The following is a 19568-nucleotide window of genomic DNA, read 5'->3' on the forward strand; positions in this document are numbered from 1 at the left end:
TCCGCGGGAGAGTGTGAAGTTTCACGGTGAACCTACATGGTCAGGGCAGGATTGGTAAAGGAATGAAAGGCGTCGATGCGAGGGAGGGGAATGGCAGCTCTACGCCGCAGATGAGGAGAGTGCAGAGTATATTGTGGTGGGAGGTCGAAGGGTCATTGCGAGCGGATGGGGAATCCATAAACTGAATGTTTACCGTCGTGACCAGCTCCCAGACGCGGAATCCGTTCTATTCCCGCCTACCACAGCGGTGCGGCCACAATAACCGCCCGCGGGCCAGTGACATCGCCCCCCACCCCCCCTCGATTGGTGCAGTATAGCCCCGCCCACCGACTGGCCCGGCTCTCATAGGACGAGCGCACGTCAGTCAAACCGCGGCGCTTAGCCTTCGCACGTGGAGAGAGGCCGTCAGCTCGCGGGTTGGATGCGCGACAGCGCGAGCGGCGACGGTTTATGCCGAGGACAGTGAGGCGGGTGCGGGGCTCCGGGCGAGGGCGGGGCTCCGGGCGAGGGCGGTGGGGAGGGCGGGGCTCCGGGTGGGGGGGTTGCCGGGTGAGGCCGCTCTATGATCTTTTTTAGTATACAAATACTTTTCAAAAAAATAAAAATAAATATACAAATTAGCACAATCAAAGGCTGCCTATGTTGACAGTTTTACAAACAAACGATCATCAAATTAATATAACACTCACCATCCCACAGCGACCAGCGTTCACCGAAGGCTTCCAAAGTCCTCTCCAGGGACACGCGGGAACGGACGTAGTCCTGGAAAAGGAGCAGGCAGTCAACCCTAGTGCGGCGGTCGACTACCCGCTGCCTGGACCCACAAATGGCCATCTTGACCAGGCCCAGGAGCAGACGAACAGGGAGATCCCCCCGCCCTCCTGACCTTCCCCCCTCTGTACCAGGTGCCCAAACATCAGGAGTGTGGGGCTAAAATGTAGCCAAAACATGAGGAAAAGCCCCTTCAGATAGTCGAACAGGGGCTGCAACCTCACACACTGCATGTACAAATGGAACACGGTCTCATCCTCACCGCAGAAGTGCCTGCCGGCTGGCAAGTCCATGAACCGGCTCGAGTACCTGTTACAGGCCATAGCCATGTGCAGCACTCTCCACCCCAGGTCCCCGATGTAAAGGGAGAGGACTCCCTTATAGAGAGATCTCCACTGAGGACCACTCCCGCCGTCAGGTGGTAACACAGCCCACCAGGGCATGTCCGGACGGAAGACAAGGGAGAGGAAGTGCAGAGTGCAGGAGCAGCCTGTACAGTACGTGCCTCTCCGCGTCACGGAACGGCATGCTGGGCAACTCGGAAAGGCGGCTCATGTTGCGTGGGGCCGGCTCTCGGGAAGGGACCCGGGCCGTAGGTCCTATGGGCAATTCCGACGGAGCGTGGGCAAGCTCGGCCGGAATGCTCCACGCATCGTGACAGGGTGAAGACCGGTCATCCTCGCAGCCACAACACCCCCCTCCCCCTGTGGAGCAGCGCCCTGGTGACCAGATTTTTGGCATTAAGTATATCTCGATAAAAGCCAGGTAACTCCCGCCTGATGTGTCGACTGATGGACCGGGAGCAGTGTGCCCTCCTGAAGGCAATGACCCTGGCGGAAAAAGTACGTCACCAGCGCGTGCCATCTAGTAGGACACTCGGAATACATATACCTCCGCAGGGTGCTGAGACGGAGAGCCGCCACCTGGGTACGGACGCAAACCAGTGCCTGACCGCCCTCCTCCAACGGGAGACTCAGAACCCCTGTGGATACCCAATGATTCTTCTCTCCCCAGAAGAAGTTCACCAACCTCCTCTGGATCATGGTGACAAATAAAGAGGGTGGGACTAGAGTGGCCAGCTGGTACCACAACATAGAGGCCACCAGCTGGTTTATGACCAATGCTCTCCCTCAGTAAGAGAGCACGCCAAGGAGGCCTGACCAACGCCGTAGCCGGGCAATGAATTTTGCCTCCAGCTGGTGCCAGTTCGCCGGCCAAGCTTCCCCCCTCAGTGGGACTCAGGTAGACCCCCAGGTAGAGGAGGTGCATGATGCTCCACGCATAAGATGTCATCTCCGGCAGGGAGTCCACCTCCGACTGACCCACCAAGAGACCAGAACACTTCCTCCAGTTGATCTTGGTGGAGGATGCTGCTGAGTAAACCTGCTGGCACTCGCGCATCCGCTGCAGGTCAAAAGGGTCGGTGAACATCAAAAGGACATCATCAGCATAGGCCAAAAGAACCACCTGCACCCCCGGCCCTGGTAAAGCCAGGCCTGTCAACCGCCTACGGAGAAGGCACAGGAATGGCTCTACACAGATGGAATACAGCTGGCCGAACATGGGACATCCCTGACGTACCCCCCTCCTAAAGTGAATAGGGGCCAACAAAGAGCCGTTGACCTTAACAAGGCATTCCGCAGCAGCGTACAAAAGCCGGACTCGGGCCATGAAGTGCGGTCCAAATCCGAATGCCTGTAGAGTCCGAAGAAGGTTGTCGTGATCCACCCTGTCAAACGCCTTCTGCTGGTCAAGGGAGAGAAAGGTGACTGATTGTCCAGCCCCCCGGGACAGATGGATCAGGTCCCGAACCAGATGGATATTGTCCTGGATGGACCGGCTTGGGACTGTGTAGGACTGGTCTGGGTGGATCACTTGGGCCAGCACAGGACCCAAGCAGTTCGCCATTGCCCGTGCAAAGACTTTGTAATGAGGAGAGAGACGTGGCGCCAGTTCTTCAAAAGTATTGTATTGTATTGTATTCAAATTTATTGTCATTGTCTCAATTAGAGACAACAAAATGAATTTCCCTTTACAGTCAGTATCATAAAAATAAATAAATAATAAATATTAAAACATTAAAAAAAATTAAAATGGATTTTTTTAAAAAGCACAAACACAGAAAGTCCACGACGCAACATAACACAGTGGCACCAAGGTGAGGAAGGCACCATTGTCCAGCCAGCCTCCCCTCCGAGATGCAGAGATTGCCCTTCTTCGGTTGAAGGATAACGACAGCCCTGCGCCACGAGAAGGGCATCTCCCCGGTCGCCAGGCTCTCCACCAGGACCTTCATATAATCACCCCCCAGGACATCTAAGAAATTCCAATGTCAGCCCAATGTCCTGGCCCCCCCCCCCCCCCCCCCCCCCCCCCCCCCCCCCCCGAGCTGATGCAGGTTAGAAGTCAGCTCCTCCAGAGTTAAGGGATCATCTAGGCATTCAGCCACCTCTTTGCACACTACGGGTACGCCCTCCCACAGGATCCCCTGCGCATCCCCACTAGATGTATCCGCGGAGAACAGAGTCCTGTAGAAAGACCGAACCGCGGCACTGACCCTCTCTGGATCTGTAAGATGAGCCATCATCCACAAGCAACTCAACGAGCTGCCTGCATGCTTCTCGCCCACTAGAGAAAAGAAAAAAGGGGAGGCACGGTCCAGATCATGCAACATCTGGACTCGCGACCTCACATACGCGCCCCGGGACCTCCTAAGCTGCAAGTTCCTCAGCGCACCCTTCTTCCCCTGGTACTCCAGCCACTCACACGAGTCCCCGTCAATCCGACCCAAGCGAGATTCCGAGTCGAGCAACTCTCTCTCCATCCGTCTGATCTCGGTCCCGCCCCTTGGTCGACCTCCTCGCATAGTCCTGGCAAAACAAATGGATGTAGGTCTTCCCCACATCCCACCACTGCTTTAGGAAAAGGAAACGCCCCTGCCTCTCTCTCCGCTTCACTCAGAACTTCCTGAACGAATCCTGGAATCGGCAATCCTCCAGCAGCCGGTTATTAAAATGCCAATACGCGGACCCTGCCCGTGTGCACACTGGGATAAAGTCCACCCGCACCAGGCATTGGTCCAAGCACGGCACTTGCCGCATGGAGGCCACCAAGATACAAGAGACATAGGCCTTGGAAACGTACAAGCGGTCAATACGGGAACCACCACCCTCAAACCTGTACGAGAAAGCACTAGAGTCAGGATGGAAATTCCACCATACATTGACCATCTCAAAAGAATCTTCCAGTTCTCTTAAGAGTCTTGATTGCTGCTGGGTCACGCTGAACGTCAGAGCATTCTCTCGCCTCGAGGGTACAATTAAAATCTCCCCCAAGGAAAACACACTGTCCACAGTCGATGGTATTCAACAAAATAGTCACCTCCCGGGTTAGGCGCGTCAGCATTGCGTCGGTCTTGGGGGTATACACATTAATAAAGTGTAACGGCATGCCATCCAGGCACACGGCTAGATACAGCAACTGGCCTGGTACAATTTCCTGCACCTTGAGGATCTCCGGCTAGAAAGATGGGGCCAATAGGAAAGCCACTATTGAGAGAAGCCACTTTTCTGCCTTCTCTCAATAACCCTGACACCTACACTAATCAAGAATCTTACGATCTCCGCTTTAAAAATATCAATTGACTTGGATGTCTGTGTTGTAGATTTCACAATGCTCTTTGATTGCCCTCCGTTGGATACATTTTAGAATAGCATGTTGCCTGCTTATCTCACATAGATGAATTACATCAATCTTATTGATATCTTTAACCAGGTTGTTACTTAGTGTCTTTATGAACATGGGGGGGTAAATAGAATTTCCTCAAACCAGTTGTGTCCTAAATGGTAATTGTACCCACATCAGACAGTTTTAAGAAGTTGTATTGAATTTTCTCAGTAACTGGATATCCCCAACGCATTTGTAGCTGCAGCATTCCATACTTGAATTTGACAAAAGAGCAAACAAATCAGCAAGAAATGCTATTCTCCCATTAATTTTATTCAAAGGAACGCATCAGTAATACTTGAAGGACAAAACATAATTATATTTACTGAGAAGTGCATATCGATGTATTTGGTGGCTCGTCATATAAGTGTTAATACGATGTTAACAGTGGCAGTTAACAAATCGTTTTAGTCTCAGAGGAATAGTGATAAACGACTCCAATTGTTCTGCAACCTAAACCTAAGAGCTTTTTAAAAATATAAATTCCAAGATGGTTTTGCTGCAATCTGTTTCATGTATTGTATGTGGAATGGATGAGTGCCTTGCTACCGTTTATCATTAACAAAAGATGACATAAGCCTGGTTAACATCACGAGATTTTGCTGACACAAAAATGACTCAAAAATGCATTTACATATAATTAGCCTATTTATCACTATTTCTCTCGGAACCCTTAGCAACCTCTCGCGGATCTCTAGCATTCTGGGGAACCCCGGTTGAGAAACGCTGCTCTAGGACATCCAAGATGTTCACTTTCTTTGCTAAGTGATTCCCGCTCTGCTGTTCTGAATGGATCCCTCACACATCTGAATGGATCTCTCACACTGTCCTGCTCCTTCCTCACTTTCCCACCCACCCCACAGTCCTCCCCCTTCCTCATTTCCCCTCCCCACTACTGTTTCCTACCACCCATATCCCTCCCCCTACCTTTAAATTTCACTCTTTCCTCCTTATCTGACATTCTTTTGGCTCCTTTTCATCATTAGCCTTTGTCATTTACACTGCCCATCTGATTATCAAGTCTTCCTAATCTATATCTCTGGATCTCTCATAATCTCTGGAACTCTCTGCCATCTCTGGAACTCTCTGCCACAGAGGGTAGTTGAGGCCAGTTCATTGGCTATATTTAAGAGGGAGTTAGATGTGGCCCTTGTGGCTAAGGGGATCAGGGGGTATGGAGAGAAGGCAGGTACGGGATACTGAGTTGGATGATCAGCCATGATCATATTGAATGGCGGTGCAGGCTCGAAGGGCCGAATGGCCTACTCCTGCACCTAATTTCTATGTTACTATATCCGCCTATCATTTTCCAGGCTTTGTCCTACCTCACCTCTTTTCCAGCTTTCTCTGCCTCACAACAATGTGACTAAAGAATAATCCTGACCTGAAACATCACATATCTAATCCCTCCACAGATGCTGCTTGACCCGCTGAGTTACTCCAGCACATTGTGTTTTTGCTCAAGATTCCAACACCTGTAGCGCCTTATGTCTCCAACTAACTGTGATAGATTGGGGCGCTTCATTGGAAAGTGGGGCAGTAGATTATCTGAGGCAGACAATTTAGGAATGAATGCACCTAACACTATATTTTTGAGTGTTTATGTCAATGATATAGTATTGTTCTTCACTTCTTTTAATTGCAATTATCTTGAGGGGGCTGTTATCAGGGGCCTCTTAGGCTGAAGATAAAAAATTCCACATCCTGTTTCCTCATCTTTTTCCACATAACTCAATACATCTACATACACATACCTGTTTTCTGGGTGGACCCTTATAGATATAATTTGTTTCCCATACCCCTTCGTCTGCAGGTGTGCAATTTATTCCAAATAATTCTACCCCGTCCTGAGCAATCTCATTAATGGTGCAACTGTAACCACATGTCATCTATAAACTCCATACCATGTTCTGTTAATCCCAGAAACAATAATGAACCTGTGAGTAGCTGGCAAAGTTCATGCTCAATGGCCAGCTCCTCTGGCTGGATAAGCAAGCCTAAACTCTGAACCCCTCCCAGATCTAACTGCCTTTTTAACATTCACTTTTAATCCCATGACCTTGAATAATTCTGAAAGCTCCTTTAAGAAGCTGCTCTTACTCCACATTGGAATGCATGATCAATTGGATGTCTAATGGGCCTGTCCCACTTAGGCAATTTTTTCGGCGATGACAGGCGACTAGGCTGTCACCACATGGTCGTGGGATGATGCCTGTATGGTCGTGAGTTGTCTCCTCAAGTTGCTTAGAGTCATAACGTTTTTCTGGTCGCCGCTGGATTTTGAAATGTTCAAAACTTTTTGACGACTGTGGGCTTGACGTAGCTTGTCTTCTTGTCTTCTGTCGTAGATTGTTGCCAGGATAACGCAGGTTGTCGCCGGGTGCTGATTTTGGTGAATTTCCATTGGCGACTACCTATGTCAACCAGCGACAGGTACCGACGACTGAACTGTCTTCAGTTGTTGCCGACAGGGTTGTTACTTGTCGTAGCTTGTCGCGGGTGGACGTAGGTTGACTTTGGTTGTCGTAAGTTGTTGCCTGTGTGGTCGTAGGTTGTCGTAGGAGTGATTTTAGGTGGACGTCCTAATGGGTTGTCGGTAGCTTGACGTCGACTAGGTGGTGGGTTCTCGTAGCTTGTCGTAGACATTGTTGCAGGGGGAGGGGGGTCTAGTCGCCACTTTTTCGGCGACCTGCTGCGACTGAAAGTTGCCGGCAGTCGCTGAAAAAATAGCCTAAGTGGGACATGCCCTTAAGTTAACTAAATGATGGACAGATTCTGCATACACTGTTGAAAAGTATTATTATGAAACTCATGTAAATACTTAATCTACTGGTGCCGCTTAAACAAACTTAACAATGACTTGTGTATGCACCAAAGTAGACCAAAACTGATTTGAAATGATTAATACAATGAAAAATGCTACTCATGAGGGAATATAGTTAATCAGTCTCAGTTTCAGTTGCTCCTATTGGAGCACAAGCAGGAGTATTTTTTGACATCTGTTAATTTATTATCCATGTCTATCTAGTTTCTTCATAAGGCAAGGTTTGCTCATGAATTCTGCTGTTGCTCTTGGCATCACTTGATACATAGTTTGGCATTCACCATGTAACCTCTTCAAACATGACACTCTTAGGAGGATTTGCATTCCTTACTTTGATCAGGCCCTTGACACTCCATGAAAATTGGGTTAACTGAATAGTTGTCCCATTTTCCCTCTCTATGTCTATCCATAATCTCATATAAAATAACTCTTTTGGCCACGATTATAATACTACCTCACAGTTAATTTTAGCTCCAACATAATTTTCCCTCCACCTGCCAACTATTCAGTCAACCTCTTCATATTTTACATACATCTTCCCCTTGGATTTTTGTTTTACTCCCTCATTGCCATAATAAACTGCTGCGCATCAGACCACAAACCTATTTGCCTTCATATTAACTTTACAGTTCATTTATTTCAGGATATCTGAGAAACCCCGTTTTAGGTATGGCATTGAATGCCATGTCAAGGTTTGCAGTCAATGATTAAAAGGAGCCCCCTACAACTACACAATCTCACATCACTCCTCGCATAGCCTAATGTGGATTGATTAATCATTCAGTCAGTGAATCCACTGTTGAGAGGACACCCCCTCATCCTTTTGTGGCTGATAGAATTCTCCGTTTAAAATTCCTACAAGTGTGTTGCCCATCTTAGTGATAATCCAGTGTACATATTCAAAGAACATAAAAACAGACGCAAACATCACTCATTCTTTCTCTCCAGAGATGCTGCCTGTCCCACTGAGTTACTCCAGCATTTTGTGTCTTATCGATTTAAACCAGCATCTGCAGTTCTCTCCAACACATAAAAACAGGCCCTTTGGCCCAACTCGTTCATGCTGACCAAATTGACTCATCGAAGCTCATCCCATTTGGCCCATATCGCTCGAAGCCATCCTATCCACATACGTGTGTCTTTTAAATGTTGTTATAGTACCTGAATCAACTACCTCCTTTGGCAGCTTGTTCCATATATCCACCACACTGAGTGAAAAAGTTGCCCCTCAGCTTCCTATTATTTTGCCCATCTCTCCGTGAACCTCTGTCTTCTGGTTCTTGATTACCCTACCCTGGGTAAAAGACTCTGTAATTACCTTATCTATTCCCCTCATTATTTTATACACCTCGATACGATCACTCATCAGCCTCCTGTGCTCCATGGAATAAATGCCTAACTGAACACTTACCAAAGCGGCCTCTCCAACATTTTGAAGCCCTTCTTAAATCGAGGCCATTAGCCACCCTCGCCTCATCAGGCACCGCACGATAATTCACTTACCTCAATTTCTTCTCCAGCATCCCACAGTATTCTTGGTTATGTCTGATCAGGCCTGGGAGATTTATCTACCTTCACATGCATTAGGACAGGCAGCACCTTCTTGACCATAATATTATAATATGGACTGTCCTCAAGACATCTCCATTAACCAGTACCCCAGCCTTCATATTCATATAGCCCCCACGGTAAAAACAGAGTATATATTAATACTCAAGCTGAATAGCAATAGTTTATTTCTAACAACGTCCATGCAATACCACTAAATTGTGAACCTCTATAAATTGTCCTCGTGTGCAGGTAAATGGTAGAATCTGGGGGAAGTTGATGGGAATCTGGGGAGAATAAAATTGTTTTAATGGAAAATTTAAATAAATGGTACTGGATGGTCATTATGCACTAAGTGTGTCGAAGGACCAGTTATTGTGTTATATGACCATAAATTATATACAATATTATTATAGTACAATATTATTTTAACTACTCCTTTTCATTCTTGGGTTCCAGTGTCTGGATTAAACATGCTAGGCAGCTGGATAAAGAATAAACCTCTCTTCCCATTGGGGTCATTATCTGCAAATATATGGATTATTGTCAAGTTTTGTCGAGATACATTTATAAAGTGCCTACGGCTAACTTTCAACCCTAAACATTGCTGCTATTTAAGAATAATTTTTGCCAGGACTGCTTGCGCTTATTCCAATAAGTAGGATCTATTTTTATATCTTGTCTAAAAGATAGTCGATAGCTCCCTCTGTGGCATCTATGTGTCAGCCTAAGTTACATACTCAAGTCTCCTACGGACAAGGAAGATGGTCTATTTGTATAAAATAGTACATCCGTATAGTATCAGAAATTAAATATTAACAAAAAAATAACAGAATCGACAATCTGATGGTCTTTGTAAAATGTTTTATTGGTTTGAGAATGTAGTGTCAACATTAATACTTGTGTTGCAGTAAATGCTTCTTGGAAATTGCAGCTGATCTCCCATTCTAAAACAAACTGAATCCAATGTAATATTTTAAATTCCCCAACAGAAAACTCTCTTAACCAATGCTCCTGCACAAGAGACCTCAATAAGGTCAGGAAAGAAAGCTCAGCTCACTGCCTGAGGTAGTATCTGTTCAGGAGAGCAAAAAAAAACATCATGTACAACATGTGAAAACAGAATTTTATAAACTACAGTATGTACATTTCTCTTTAAATCAAACAATAGACTGGTTTCAACAGTTCTCGATTTAACAATATCCTATTATTGCATCTTCTGTTATTGTCTGTGCCAAATGAAATCACTTAATACTTCCATATTCACTTAATTCCTCAAATCTAAATATGTCCCAGTCATATATCTTGGGAAAGAGATGCTTGTTTCTTTTTTTTATTAAGTGGACAAACGCAACTGAGTTGTTTTTTTAAATGAATCATTCCTTCAGCAGTTAGAAGCATGCTGCCTGTCCTGCTGAGTTACTCCAGCTTTTGTGTCCCTCTTCGGTTTAAACCAGCATCTGCAGTTCCTTCTTACACAGAAGCATGGTTCGTTACAAATGCAGCTGGATCTGATACTTCAGGTAGAGGAAAGGGATGAAAAACATCAGTTGTCTGGAATGTGAGGAAAGGGATGGACAAAGCCACATTCTTCCAGGAAAGAAAAATAACTATTCCTTGAGCCACAAAACTTAGACCTCTATTTTGTCCATTGATAACTGCATTGTGGTCAAACCACCATCGCCTATGTCAATACATGTCCTGCTAAAAGACAACCAGAGGTCAGACTATTGCAACTTTCACAAGAACTATCTGTCTATAGTAAATAGCTATACTGTTTCTTAATGGCCTCTTTTACCTCTACCCTCTTTCATCTCTTCATCATTGCAGACAACTGATGTTCATGTTATCAGAGAAAACAGTAATTGTTTGGAATATCTCCATTTCCATGTATGCTAATTAACCGTTAAAACTTCTAAACATTTTGTTTTACAAGACGCAATCCATTTGGCAGAATTAAATGATGATGACAAGATTAAATCTGGAGCATTAACTGAATTTAATCCTCAGTGTGATCATTTAAAGTCATTTTCAAGACTATCACTATATTAAGTGTCCTACTGGTTTGACTTGCCTGAGATGCCCAGAATTCTCTTCTGACTGACTAGAGATTTATTCTCATGATTTGATTCAACTATTCTTTGAAGAGTATGCTATAATCCATGTACCACTTGCAATATTTCCTTCCTTTCTTTAATTATGCAATCTCCAGTGGTCGAGTCCAGGGCTATGAGCAAAGCGTGGTAAAAATATTTTAAAATATGAAACTAAGGATTTAAGGGAACACGGTGCAACTGGCCACATTCTTCACTGTATTGGCAACTTGACAAATTATTGGTCGCAACCAATAAATCACAAGTCAAGAGTGTTTAATTATCATATGTACCAGTAACAAAACAATGAAATTCTTAGCTTTACAGGCCAAGTAAGATTGTAATTGTTCTGTTCCCGGTACATTGATCTTTATACCAGCATTGAACAAGAAAATAAAGTGCAATGGCTCACCATCACATTTAAAATAAATTATTCCCCCCAGATTCTGGAAATGCAAGCTTTTCTCTCGTTGACCTGGCAGACAATTAAGGGGCAGTTAATAGTCAACCATGTTGATGTAATATTGAAGTCACAAATAGGTTAATACAGGTAAGAATGCCAATTTTACAATTATAAATATAAATCTGAATCAGTTGTGTTTTTAAAACAATTCAATACCCCCGTGGTTACCTTTTTGATACCATTTAATAAAATGTTCAGTTACTTGAAGCTGACTTTTAAGTTGATTGAAGTGTAAAATAAACTCATGTTCAATGATTTTTAGTCCAGTAACATTATCCTGCTCTAACTATACTCTTCTCTGCTGGGGTTAACATATAGCTTAAAACTAGATCCCCATAAAGCTCGCCTATTACTTGCTGATGGAATCATAGAACAAAATAGCATATTATGAGGCTATTCAGCCCATCATGTCTCTGCTATAAGTGTTGACTGCGAAGCCTTCTAAACAAAATAGAGTAAGTCGCAAGTCAGAAACATGTGCAATTTTTTTCTCAGCAATGTGTCGTAACAGTGAAGCGTCTCAATACATCTTTTAAAAAAAAAAGCATATTTTTATAACAAGCAGCTGGGCACACGTTTGACAGAAGGTGCCTCATTGCTGTGATAGCAGGGCGCTCCGGTTAGCTTTCATTTTCTCCAGCCTCTTTGATAGGTGGGTGTTACTCATTTCTAGCTCCTCAATTTTATCCAATGCAGAACGGACCTATTGAGAGGAAGTAGAATCGTAAGATCATCGCAGATTCATACGTGAGATTCAAAGTTACACCATACGTGAGCACCTATCCAAGTTACACCAGCAGAAATGATCATACAATGAAGTTTGGAACACAATAGCAGCCCTGATTTAATTACTTAATTAGATACAGCCCTTTCATTTGGGCTACCATATTATACAGAACCAATTGTTTGTATTGAATGGATCCTTAACTCAGAGATTTGTGTTAGGAAGAGGAACGAGACAGTGATATTGTCTTAACCCTACCGTGTTTGCTATATTTATTGAACCATTGGCTCAAGCGATTCGTCAAGATAGGGAACTGAGGGGAGTAACTATAAGAGACTGAGACATAAAATTGGCCTTTTTGCAGATTATGTAATGATGTATCTCACGGAAGTAAACACCTCATTTCCAAGGATGATGGGAATCATAGAGAAATTTAATTTTCATGCAGGATATAAAGTGAATATTTAAAAAACTCAAACCCTCCTATTTAATTGTCCTATTTAAATGGGACTCAAAATCAAATACCTAGGGGTACATATAACAAAAAATATCAATGTTGTATAGGGCCAATTATAATCACATCAACCAAAATATAAGATAGGATATAGAAAGATGGTCCACCTACCCAATGGATTTTTGTAGTAAGATAAATGTGGTGAAAATGAATATTTTGCCAAGGCTATTGTACTTGTTTCAATCTCTGCCAATAGATATACCATTAAAACAATTCACGGAATGGGATAAATTAATATCTAGATTTATTTGGGGAGGAAAGAAGGTCAGAATTCGATACACTACACTCCAGTTGCCAAAGGACAAAGGTGGAATGGCACTTCCAAATTTTAGGATATATTTCTATTCAGCCCAACTTCGACCACTAATTAATTGGTGTGAGGACAGCTATATAGCTAGGTGGAAAGAGATTGAGACATATATCCCTGACTTCCACATCCAAACACTCTTGGGAGAAAAAGCACTTCCTGGACATATCAGGAGTATAATCAATCCAATAACGATATTTACTTTAGAAACCTGGTTCACTCTTACCAGACAACTTAAACTGAATAAACGACAAAAAGTTTTAAGATGGATAGCTTTGGATAATTAATTTAAACCAGGGATGTATGACTCAACATTTAAAGTGGATGAAGGAATGACTGCATTTTGTACTGTTATTGAAAATGGAGACCTAAGAAGTTTTAAAGATTTGAAGGATAGATTTGCACTTCGAAACCAAGACTGGTTTAGATACCTCCAACTGAGAGATTATTATAATAAAAAAGTAAAAAGGGAGGCACTAGAAGAAAATAATCCAGTGATAGAAGTTTCTAGTTAATGCGTATCATCAAAAAACATTAAGGATTATTTCTAAACTTTATCATAGTTTAATGGAATGTCAAGCTAAAACTACATTTTATGTAAAATTTAAGTGGGAAAAGGAATTGAACATCACAATCTCAGTAGAAGAATGGCATCATATGTGTGTAACACTACAGACATCCACTAATTCACAAAAATTGAGAAAATTTAATTGGAAAAATGTGATTCATTTCTTTATTACGCCTAACATAAAAAGCAAGCAAATTCTAAGGCAGCAAACATGCTGGAGGCAATGTGGCCAAACAGACGCAAATCATGCACATATCTTCTGGAGTTGCCCAAAAATAGAACCATTTTGGGACAGAGTGAATTCAGAATTAAAGGAGGTATTAGGATATATAGTCTCCAAGAAGTGTTCCATTATATACCTGGGTAATATAAATGCAGTGGTGCTGAAGGAAGATCATTACTTGGTTAAAATCCTACTCACAGCTGGCAGAAAGGCCATTACAAGAAACTGGCTTGCAGCGGACACACCCAGACTTAGACAATGATTAGACATAATACAGGAAATATTTGTCATGGAGAAAATGACATATTCTCCAAGAGTGAAAGAAGACGAGTTTAACAGAAAATGGGAAAAATGGATTAGGTATAGAAATAAAGACATCAACACTGTATAATTTTATTGACAATAATGTAAGTTATTGGAAGTTTTTTTTAATAAGAAAATAGTTTTGTATACTGCATCATTAATTGTAAACTGAACCCCCCGCTACACTGTTGTATGTTTTGTTGTTATATTTGTGTTTTATTTGTATATACATAAAAGCAATAAAGACTAAAGTGGAAAAAAAAGAACCAATTGTTTTGGGAAATTTGTAGTTTTTGCATTTTCTGACTTCTCCAGAATAACATTTGTAACATCAAGTTGCAATTTATTAAAGGAAGAAAACATTTTTCAATCACTGTCAGTGGAAAAGTAAACATTTATCTTGAATAAAACAGTAGTGGGTGCGACTATTTCCAGTTATGCTCAACCCTCTATAGGTAGGGGTATGCCCTAGAGAAACTACAGAAAGAAATACAAGATTTTTTTCAGAGATGAAGGACTCTGAATTACATGAATAGACTGGAGAAGCTATAGTTGATCTCCTTAGAGCAAAAAAGGTTGAATTTTGATAAATAAACAGAAAATTGTAGCTTTAAGGGGAATGGCAGGAGAATTTAAAACAAATTTGGGAAAATTGGAAATATTGGAAAGATGTGGTCTGTAATACAATGCCTTAAAACATTTAACTGTAATTTATATTTCTAAAAAATTAATTTGATTTAACATGGGAAGGAGAAAAAAAATGCAGGGCTATGGAGGAATAATCACAGATTTAGGCCAAACGTGAATGCTCATAAAAATAAAACTGGCTTGATAGGGTGAATGGATTTCTTTTCAGTTATAGCAATTCAATCATTAAATTAAAACATCAGACAGAGATCACATTGGTCATACAATGCTGAAACAGATTATAAGATTCTTGAATATCTGCCAATATCTAATCTCACCAACAATTTCCTTTTTTAACTTCATAGTTTAACAGCAAATATTAATATTATTTTCACCAGAGATCATTAACTTTGAAACAACACCACTGTTTACAGGATCAATTTCCAAATAAAGGCAATTCAAACCAAATTTAAGGTTAGCTGTACACAGAAGACTACATGGGGTATTGCATCAACTAGTGAGACTGGCATGTTGTGAATATAAAAGCACTCAATAGCTCACCTTAATAAATAACATTGATTTTTTTTCCAATGTAAAATTCTAAATGCACATTAGCTTTTTGTTTTTGCATCTATTTATATTCTACCACTGAGATTCCTTGTACAATTGTCAAGTCTTCATCTTACCTCTCTTTGGAGTTTCCGCTTCTCAGCTTTAAGTTCATCTTCCACTTTCTCTGCATTTTCCGCTGCTGTCTTGTACCGTAACACCTGGCTTTCAAGTCGAATGATCTGAAATAGTTCCCAATTCGACCATGCAGCCCGCCCACCCGCCCAAGAAAAAATAGTACATTAGGCAATTTCTTAAGGGGTAGATGGAAAGCATCACGTTAACCTCGGACAAAAAGATACACGTGAGTAGCATTCAATAACTGATAAACGACAGAGTGGTAAACAACATACCTCACCGCTTCACACAATTAGTTAATTTACCAAGTTTAGTAACTTAATCTGTATTTATATTGTTAATAAGTAAATAATAGCCAATCAATATATTATTATGCATGTGGTTAGTTAAGCTTGGAATGTTTGTCATAAACAATGTTAATGAATTTTCAACATCCACTTGAATGAGAAACTGAATATATGGCACTTCAAAACTATTTTGTGTGGAATCAAGGCCCCTAGTGAGGTACGTCCCAAGCAGAAATAAGGCAAGTACCAACTGAATCAAGGTGGTAGAAGTGTACTTTCAATACAATTCCTTGACCTCAAATCACAATTATTTTTGCAAAAGAGTGAATCTTTGCACCAGTGATCTATCTCAATGAAAAGAAAGGGTCCTGGATTTTACCATCTTTTTTTAACCAATTTTAATATTTAAATTGGATTAGAAGAACATCTATGATCTGAAAAGCACACGAGGGAGACTGAATAGGTAGGCTGAGATAAGAGGTAAAGTCCCAATATTAGGATGTGTACACAGGGTACGGGAGGAGATTAATGGCTGGTTGTGAATCAACGACAATTGCGTTCACAAGGCTACATTTTTTTTCTCCGATGCTTTCTCATGCAGGAACACCATTAAATTCTTACATTTTGTTCCAGTGCAGTTATTTCCTGTTCGGTCTTTGTGAGTTTAAACTTGTAATCGCTGATTTGTCTGTTAGCATCTCCTTTAAAGGAAAATTCACCTGTTATGATAAGCGAAGTCTCAGGTTCATTTTGAGACAGTGAAAGATTTGCAAGTGATCAGACATCTGACCTCTAGATAATATTAATATTTGACAATAACATATTTTTAGCAGTAACACCGTAGAATGAGTCAAACATCAGGATGAGGTCAGGGTGGGTAGGGGGAAGAAATACTAAGGAGATAAGGCCAAATCAAACGTGAAGGTCAAAGGTAATCTGCATGTTTATAATTCAAGTGAAACAAACAAAACTATGTATAGGAAAGAACTGCAGATGCTGGTTTAAATCAAAGGTAGACACAAAATGCTAGAGTAACAGCGGGACAGGCAGCATCTCTGGAGAGAAGGAGTGGGTCGAGACCCTTTTTCAGACTTGTTAGGGGAAAGGGAAACGAGAGATATAGACAGTGATGTAGAGAGATATAGTCAAATGAATGAAAGATATGCAAAAAAGTACTGATGATAAAGAAAACAGGCCACTGTTAACTGTTTGCTAGGTGCAAACGGGAAACTGATGCGACTTGGATGGGGGTGGGATGGAACTCTCGCTATCAGGAGGTCACAGGTGGCAGATGCTCCAACGTGGTTGCGGGCCCTGAGAAACCAGGTGGCGGGTCCCCACAGTCGAATTTGGAGTCAGCGCTGTGCAGGCGTCAGGAGAGGACCCAGCAGCGGTCGAGGGCGGGTGCCGGCGGTCGAGGTCAAGGAACTTCAAGGAACTATGTACTTGCACTCCTAGAACCCTCTGCTCTACAACACCTCCCAGAGCCCTATCAAACACTGTGTAGGTCATGCCCATGTTAGACTTTCCAAACTGGACCATCTCATTTCTCTGAATTAAATTCCATAGACCATTCCTCATCCCATCCTGCTGTAATTTTTGATAACCATCTTCACTATCAGCAATACCACCCACCTTTGTATCATCTGCAAATTTGCTAATCCTGCCACGTACATTCTCATCCAAATGGTGAATATGGCAATTGAGGTTGGGGGATGATGAACACAAAGGCTATAAATGCTGAAATCGGAGAAGGAAGGAAGGTGATAATGGAAACCATTTAAGGGAGAGATGGGCTAATGGAACCAGAAGGAGGGAGATGGAGAGGATATGGTGGGCGAAGTGGGTGGGTGGTTGACAAATTGAACTAGGATGGGGACGGTGGTGAAAAAGAGTGATGGGGTCTGTAGAGTGGTCACCTTCCTTATCCGATTTCAGCATTTATAACCTTTGTGTTCACGCTCATTACCCTACCACCTCAATTGCCATAGTCACCATTTGGATGCGCCCTCGACCGCTGCCGGGTCCTCTCCTGACGTCTCCATGGCACTGACCCCGAATCCGACTGTGGGGACCCGCTGCCAGTTTCTCAAGGGCCGGAACCTCGTTGGAGCATCTGCCGCCTGCGACCTCCTGTGAGCGAGAGTTCCGTTCCTCCCCCACCAGGTTCCTGTTTGCACCAAGCAAACAGCTAACAATGGCCTGGTTCCTTTATCATCGTTAATTTTTTGCATATCTTTCTACATCACAGTCTATATCTCTCATTTCCCTTTCCCCTAACTAGTTTGAAGAAGGGTCTCGACCCGAAACGTCACCCATTCATTCTCTCCAGAGATGCTGCCAGTCCCGCTGAGTTACTCCAGTATTTTGTATCTAGAAACAAAATTATGTTTGACTGATATACAAGCCCAATTGGTCCAACACATTTTACTGAATAACCTCGTTAAATCCTGTTCAATACAAAAAGGCCGAATACAGAATTTCATGAAATAGACACGGAGTGGTGGAGTAACTCAGCGGATCAGGCAGCATCTCTGGAGAATATGGACAGGCAACTTCTTCAGATTGATGTGGAGGGGGGGGGGCGGGGGGGGGGCTGGAAGAGAGGTGGGAATAAAGCAGCAGCTGCAGTTCCTTGTATCTACAAAATGTTCTTAGATCTGTAAATGTTTACAAGGCAGTATAAGCAGGAAATTGAATGTCAGGCAGGAATGCTGACCTGTTTAGATGTGGTGAAGCATGTGGTGAGTCAAGAGTGTTTTATCGTCATATGTCCCAGATAGAACAATGACATTCTTATTTGCTTTCCCTGCATGCCTAGCATTTAGTAGAATTTTGATTCTGGGTAACAATGCAGTAACCTTCAACATGATTGCTACACTTTCTCACTGCTATTATTCCCATGTTATGTAGCAAGAGAGAGCCAGGAACATGTGATTGAGCAATTTTAATTACAGATATATGCATTTTCAAATATATGCTGCTCAACGTGACAGGATGAGTGACAATTTGATCAGGTTGGAAATCCAGTGAGCAAGGGTGCCATTCTCAAAGTAGGCCAAATTGAGCATGAATCCATTAGAGTCCATGAGATCTGTGTTTAGCTACTATCTAATATGAAATATACTTACACACTGTAAGCAAAGATGTACATTAAGCAGAAGACAGGAATTTGAGACTTACTTTGCACATCAATCACTTGCACTTCCATCCCATTTTCCAAGATTGTATCACTGTTTGCTGCCTTTTCTGTCATTCCAATCTTGGTTTTCTCATCCAGTTGTGCCTTCAATTTTTTAATCTTATGCAAATGAAATTCAAAATCAGAAATAATTTTGCACAAGTTAAGTATGAACACAAAATATTTTAAATACATTAATAACTAATCTGATTTGAAACCACAGTCCAGAGATGCAAGGTTAGCACCTGACTTGACAGGGCTTCAGTTTGTAGAAACGAAACAACTAATAAGGGATGAGAGACAAGAAAGGATGCAGATCCTGGAACCTTGATAAAGCTTCCTATTTCCTCTTATTCCCCACTTCCCTCATTGTTATCTCCCTGTTTTCCTCCTCCCTTTTATTTTTGTACTGCCCTCCTACTACTCCAAACAGTTCCTCATCCCCTTTCTCAGCCCTTGATCCCGAACCCCCCTTCTTTAATTTGTTCCATTTTCCTACCGGTTCCCTCCCATTCCCATCCACTTGCTCCTTCTCAGCCCACCCCTGCAACTTGTTGACACTCCAAATTGCTTTCCTCCTCTTGCCTCACCTATTCTCTCTACCCCAATGGTCCTTACCTGTTCTAATAATGCTTCCTTTTCATCTATAAATGTATTCACCCTAAAATCTGCAAAGGGAAAAAGAAATCTTTATGAACAAGCAAGGGCAAAATTCATTCATT

At 42.5% G+C, this 19568-nt stretch overlaps 2 protein-coding genes across 7 annotated transcripts in view; both read right to left on the reverse strand.

The window, feature by feature from the left end:
* The window catches only part of rbm44 (RNA binding motif protein 44), a 90801-nt gene extending 90501 nt beyond the window's left edge, over window positions 1–300 (reverse strand). For all 3 annotated transcript variants that reach the window (XM_055638255.1, XM_055638257.1, XM_055638254.1), the window contains exon 1: window positions 194–300. The gene's annotated coding sequence lies outside the window, so the exon portion shown is untranslated. The remainder of the gene's footprint in view (window positions 1–193) is intronic.
* A 9418-nt stretch (window positions 301–9718) lies between these two features.
* Window positions 9719–19568, reverse strand: part of LOC129698883 (leucine-rich repeat flightless-interacting protein 2-like) — a 127861-nt gene continuing 118011 nt past the window's right edge. For 2 of the 4 annotated variants that reach the window (XM_055638270.1, XM_055638272.1), the window contains 5 exons: window positions 19465–19514; window positions 18849–18966; window positions 16287–16384; window positions 15378–15482; window positions 9719–12128 (listed from right to left, as the gene is read on the reverse strand). In XM_055638270.1, coding sequence (XP_055494245.1) covers window positions 12018–12128; window positions 15378–15482; window positions 16287–16384; window positions 18849–18966; window positions 19465–19514 — 482 coding nt within the window. In that variant the 3' untranslated portion in view covers window positions 9719–12017. Of the gene's footprint in view, window positions 12129–15377; window positions 15483–16286; window positions 16385–18848; window positions 18967–19464; window positions 19515–19568 lie in introns of those variants that run through there. The other 2 variants (XM_055638271.1, XR_008723742.1) reach the window with 2 other exon arrangements.

Source organism: Leucoraja erinacea, chromosome 7 (assembly GCF_028641065.1).
Source record: "Leucoraja erinacea ecotype New England chromosome 7, Leri_hhj_1, whole genome shotgun sequence".
NCBI classification, from domain to species: domain Eukaryota; kingdom Metazoa; phylum Chordata; class Chondrichthyes; order Rajiformes; family Rajidae; genus Leucoraja; species Leucoraja erinaceus.